The 5,852-nt window shown below is 44.9% G+C and overlaps 1 protein-coding gene across 2 annotated transcripts; it reads right to left on the bottom strand.

Moving 5' to 3' along the window:
- Positions 1 to 471: 471 nt before the first annotated feature.
- Positions 472 to 3,398, bottom strand: LOC147900490 (uncharacterized). 2 transcript variants are annotated; one of them, XM_087377367.1, is made up of 4 exons: positions 2,806 to 3,398; positions 2,493 to 2,592; positions 1,523 to 2,394; positions 472 to 1,262 (listed from the first exon to the last, which is right to left on the bottom strand). In XM_087377367.1, the coding sequence occupies exons 3-4, from the start codon at positions 1,915 to 1,917 to the stop codon at positions 1,055 to 1,057; spliced, it is 603 nt and encodes a 200-aa protein (XP_087233493.1). In that variant the 5' UTR covers positions 1,918 to 2,394; positions 2,493 to 2,592; positions 2,806 to 3,398; the 3' UTR covers positions 472 to 1,054. The 2 variants fall into 2 exon arrangements, with proteins under 2 accessions (XP_087233493.1, XP_087233492.1); XM_087377366.1 differs by having other exon boundaries at positions 1,523 to 2,592.
- Positions 3,399 to 5,852: the final 2,454 nt, after the last annotated feature.

Below are 5,852 nucleotides of genomic sequence, written 5' to 3'. Positions count from 1 at the left end.
CGAATCGTAAAAATGATTAACGTGCACATGGACTTTGCAACTGTACTTTCCTTGTGATTGGGCCGGCTTCTGTGGAATTCGTTTTTCAAGCATTGTGAACGGAAAACATTTGAGGTTCTTGGAAAGTTGCCAAAGTAGAACAAACTGAAACAACTAAAAGTACGTTCATTTTTAGGAAACGTGCCTCTAAAAGCACAACTGTAATGACATGAGAGATCTCATGATAGCACAAAAGTACTGACATTCGTTTTAACAAAAAATTTCTTCAAACCTGAGGATGTGTGAGAGTCACCAAAGCAGAACAAACTTGGAGTTCAAGGAAGAGATGAATATTGAGACGCATGAGGTCTCATTTAGCAGACAGTGTGCTAACAAAGAAGCTCATCATGAAAAAGACTTGTTGAATACTATTAGAACACAAAACATTATGAGAAATACTCATTTAACGTACAGTGCTTATTTCCCCACCTTTTCCAACATCATCTATCTCACGAAAAGGTTTCATGAACACAATCTAAAAAAACCATTTGATGAGAAAGACCCTGCTTCCCCAGTCACTTCAAAGAGGCATTATACCATCACAGCAGGTGTGAATCTGTTTATCATTCCCCAAAAAGAACCTTGAGAAAGAAGGGAAGAAGGGGTAAGGTAAACAGAATAGCCTGTTACTTTGGCAATGACTAACACCTCTTCACTTGATGCATCCCCCATCTTCGATTGGTTGTTTCACAGTTCATACAAAACCACGTGCCATATGTCGCTAAGATTTCTTGCTCACAACACAGAAAACTCCCCTACATCTCGTTACCATTTCTCTCGATGATACTAATTGGCAGGCTTTTGCACATGCAATTGTGCAAATAAACTCAATTGTCTGAACAGACACGAAAGAAACCTTGTTGCACTTCACAAAAATATCAGGCAAGATAGCTTTAGCCTCAATTGAAAACCTGTGAACGGCTCTGCAAAGGCTAGAGAGCAGATAAAATTTGAAAACCTGTGAACGGCTAGAGAGCAGATAAAATAGCTTATGGCTCGATACACTGAAACTAATTTAAGAAATAGTCACTCGAAACAGCCAAAGGAGAATGAAAGTGATCACCATGCAGGCGAGGAAGAAGTTACAGAGAGACAAACTTTGCCAGCACCTTGCCTGTGGCTCAGCCTGAACACTGGCGTCTCTGTCACTCCATTGATCCATGAAGCCGGAGTCCTCATTCCCTCTTATATTCTGTACTGTAGCACCGCATATTTCACATATTCTGTCACAAAAGCAATCAAATCAGACTCCCCAAAGGAATGGAAATTCCTACGCAAACATTCAAACGTTTTTCGTTCAGAAATTGGGTGAAGTACAACAGCTCTAAAACAAATTGCGTTCTTCAGTGGCGTACAGAAGAGCTAATCACTGGAATTGGCCAAAGCCTTTTTCATTCAGAAATTGGGTGAAATGCAGCAGCTCTAAAGCAAATTGCGTGCTTCAGTGGCGTACAGAAGAGCTAATCAACGGAACGAGTCTCACCTATTGCCCCTGATTTTGAACCAGGCTTCAGCACAAGCTCGGTGAGCAATCGACAAATCCTCCTTGCAGTTGCAGCCCAGCTGCATTGTTTCAGTGGTTCCTGATTCGCCTTCGAAAAGCAAATGGCAAACCCGGCACTTCCCTTCCTCCTCTTCATGCTCTCTGCTTCCTTGTCCTACTTCTAAGCCCACCACCTCTGCGCTAATCCCTTTCTCCAAGTCCAGGTGACTGTTGAGTAGCGTAGGAGGAGCCTCATCTCTGAACTGGTGGGAAATGTAGGCAGCGTCGTGGTCGTGCAAAGATGCAGCAGCAGGCTCCGCGAAGCGGAGATCTAAAATTCTATTCGCATGTTCGTTGAATTCAGCTGCGATTCGTTCTGCAGATCCGTCAGCCATTGAGTGAGGATCGCATGTCAATGCCTCTCTTGATAGTCGATCCAGACAATCTAACGACAGTCTGTCTCTCGGAAGCAGAATTTCTACCGGGAGAATCGGCTGGTGGGTGAATGGAACATTTTACCTTTTCACTGTGTGCACGACAACGGTCTGGACTCTGAAGTTTGAACTGCTGGCGGTGCACACCGGGTCCCTCAACTTTCTGAGCAGAAAAATCCTTCTGCAGGCTTCCAAGTTCCCACCTGCTCCACCTCGGGCCATGCTCCGCATAATTTACCATCTTTCTGGTGAGATGGGCAGTCATAGGCCCGCACTTCAGAGGCACAGAACTTGACAGAATGCTTCATCGCAGCTGAAGGTAAACATCGGTCGAGTTGCGTTCCGGAAGCCATCACTTTCGCACGTCGTGGACAAAGCAGGTGGCCGAGAGGGATGGTTGTGAACAGGCAGCTCTCTGGCGCTGTAGAGCCATGTGTGCTGCGCAGGAATCAAGCTCCGGGGAGTGAGTCTGTGAGATGAGTCGATGATTCAATCAGTCACTCTCATTTTTTACCTCCCCAGAACCATCTACGTACCAAGATCATGATCGCTGATCAGGATTCAGCCATTGTTCCCTCCCTCACGAGTCACGCCTCTGTTTGTGAACTGTATCCCGAAGCTTTTCCCGAATCTCCTCTGCAACATCAGAAGCTCAATCAGGATTCGTGAGAACTCTATAGTCTATATCTCTCTGAAAACCGCGACGTTGGACTCTCTGCAACACCAAAATTTCCTCAATGAACATTCATTGGAACTCTACATGTCCCTCAAGTCGGAAACAGCAGAAGCTCATTCATGATTCATGGGAGCTCCCCTAAAGGCCTCTCATTTCAGATTCCCAGTGCCCACCTGCACCCGGAAATTCTGCACGACTAGGCATTGGGCAACACAAAATTTTCTGCTTGCTCTAAAGATTTCAGTCTTTCCAACAGAGCAGATCCACCGCACGCGGCCTGAAAATGACAAGAGTTGAGAACCGAGCTATAGATTATCCAAATTTTCCCTGGATCTCGAAGTCCTCCTCCCCTGGAAGACGAGCCGGTCCAGCCCAATGAGCCCATACGACATAGCTGCTCCACGATCTCGAAGTCGTCCTTTGAGTCCTTTCCTGAAGTCTAAACCGCTTGATCAACAAGTTACACAATGCACGACCTGTGTCATGCCAAGAACGAAATTATGCGATCAACTTTCCATCACGAGAACCAGTCTGGCTCTAGCGATCGGCAGGCTGCATCCATCTTCATAAATCAACCAGGTCCTTCTCTCTGATCCTCCGTCAGAGTCCAGACTTCAGACATCTCTTAACTTGGGCAACAGCCAGCCAGAGTACGATGATTTCCTATGAAAGATCTTTGCCGGAGAAGCAATTATGGCTACTCCATCACGAGTTATCCAGTCTGATCATCAGCACTCCCGAGTTCTGTCAAAATCCTTGCGTTCTGTTACCATACAGCGTTCAGTGCTTGTGCTTGGGAATGGCCATCAGGACTTTTGGTTCCTGGGGAATGGCCATGAGCAGTCCCGGGATGCCCACTTTGTCATTACCCTCCCAAGGCTTTTCCTTCTTGTGTTGTGGAGGGCACCCAAGAGGAGTCCTAGCTCCTTGGGAATGGTAGAGTGTCTCCTTAGCCATTGCTTTTCCTTGTTCTGTTGGGGATGCCAGCCTTGGAATGGCCACCATGAGAAGTCCTAGTTCCTAGAGCATGGCCATGAGAAGTCTTGGTTCTTAGGGAATGTCTACGAAGTTGTTGGCCTCCACTCTAGTAATAGTTTCCTTGGAGGAGAGTCCCATGCGAGTCGATGCACCATAAAATGGGGCCTCAAATCAGCGAAGAACTAGCCTAGTATATGATGGGATATCTCAAGGTATATGCCCCAGGCACACCTTGGGTTCTATGTGTGTGTGCTAGAGGCACAGTTAGGTGCCCATAAGCACTGTTGGTAGATGCCACATAGGATGATTGAGAGATTCTAGGAGCTGATTGAGGAGATGATTGTGGAGGTTGCCTAGATATGGACCTCACTCTTCTTCATTCTAAAGTAATTCTCTCATTTCGTGTTCAGCTTCATGCTTTTCTTTCACTTCTCCAACATGGCATCAGAGCACTATGATCCTCCTTGAGCCCATTTATGCAATGTCATCTTCTTCTTCTTCTTCTTCTTCTTCTTCTTCTTCACCTTCCTCTCCATTTTACCTCTTTCTGCCCAACCACTTGGAGGGCTAAGTTCTCTACCTACAGGTAACCATTCCCAGAGTCCTTCTGGCTGGAGAGACCCTTCATATGGGTGACCTTCCACGTCAGAGCAATTAGGCAATGGTGCCCAGAGACCCGCGCAACAGCCGCCTTCTTCCTGACGCTATTTCGTGCAATACGACTTGCTGGAGCAGCCATTCCAAAATTCCTCTGAGCCACGCTTGCAGAACAGCATGAGCTAGCCCCTGTCCAGATTTGAAGTGAAATGGTCCACCAGGGAGGGAGAAACAGACGAAAAAACAGTCAACATTCAAGCTCCTGGCTATGGTGACGTGACGCGGCATTTCGCCTCTCTTCTTCAGTGGCTCCTCTGCTATACCAGCTTTATTTCTACCTAGAAAGCCCTCTTTTCTTTTCTTTGAAGAGTGAGATACAAGCCCTCCAAGATCAGGCCTCTATTTTGGACAGTTTTGACAATGTTGTGAGTTTGGTGCTACATTAGATGCTACTTTGGCATTTCTGATGTTTTAAAGTGTTGAATAGCATCAGTACAATTGTGGCTACAACTTTCCTTTAGGTTGCTATACCTAGATTTGCTTGGAATACTTTCATTTAGCCACCTCTATGAAGCATGCAAGTTGAAGCATCATATCCATTATGATTTTTAGTATGGAATTCGGTTACAAGTCTTTGCTACACCAAATGCTTGTACTTTGAAGCTTTTCAACTCTTTCTAGCCTTGTAAGAGAGTAGACACTGCCCATTTTGGGTTAGACCCTCTCATGGCTACCTTCTTGAATATTGATAAGTTCAATGGTAAAGGCTTTCACACATGGCAGATGAAAGTTAAGTTTGCATTGATGAGGGAAAACCTCTGGGGGCTTGTCAAACCTGCTTCAACTTCTTCTTCAATAGCCTCTAATGCTGGAGAATCCTCAGCTCCTACACGCCCAGCATGAGATCGTGCTAGAGAGGAGAAAGCCTATAGCATTATTGCTCTTGGCTTAGGAGATGACTATATTCATCACATTTCTAATTTGGAGTCTCCTTTTGAAGCTTGACAAAAGCTTGATATTATTTTTGGTGCCAGCTCTCACATCTCAAAATTGTCACTTAAGATTTCTTTCTTTGAATTGAAGATGGCTAGTGGCACTCCCTTGGCTGCCCATGTCAATCACATGCAGAGTCTCATGACTCAACTTGCTTCTGTCAACTCTCCAATCACTACAGATGATGCAATGGTAGTATTGCTCAAAAGTATGCCTGAAGATTATGATCATGTTATTACCACATTGAAAAATCTTCCTAATCCTACTCTTGAAGGTCTTATTACTGCTCTTCAAGAAGAAGAAAGGCACAAGGAACTCCGAAGAGGCAATGACACAGCCTATGCCATAAAAACTCAAATAGGCAAGTTTCAACCTTGCAAACATTGTGGGAAGACTAATCACCTCTCAAAAGATTGCTTCAAGATCAATCTTTGCAAATATTGTGGCGAAAACAATCACCATGAAAAGTTTTGTAAAGCCAAAAAGGAAGCAACTACAAAACCAGAAACTGCCAATTTACTTTCAGTTGATGCGCCTCCACAAGATGAGGCCTCCTTTAATGATTATGTTTTTTAAACCATCTCCATATATGCTCCAGATCTCTCTTTTATGTTAAGGTACTCTGCCTGGATAGTCCTCCAAAATGAATGGA

Source organism: Dipteris shenzhenensis, chromosome 7 (genome assembly GCF_047967505.1).
Source record: "Dipteris shenzhenensis isolate YYH24624 ecotype China chromosome 7, Dip_SZ_1.0, whole genome shotgun sequence".
NCBI lineage: Eukaryota > Viridiplantae > Streptophyta > Polypodiopsida > Gleicheniales > Dipteridaceae > Dipteris > Dipteris shenzhenensis.
Note: the sequence above shows the minus strand (reverse complement) of the source record. Positions and strands in the feature narration are given on the sequence as shown.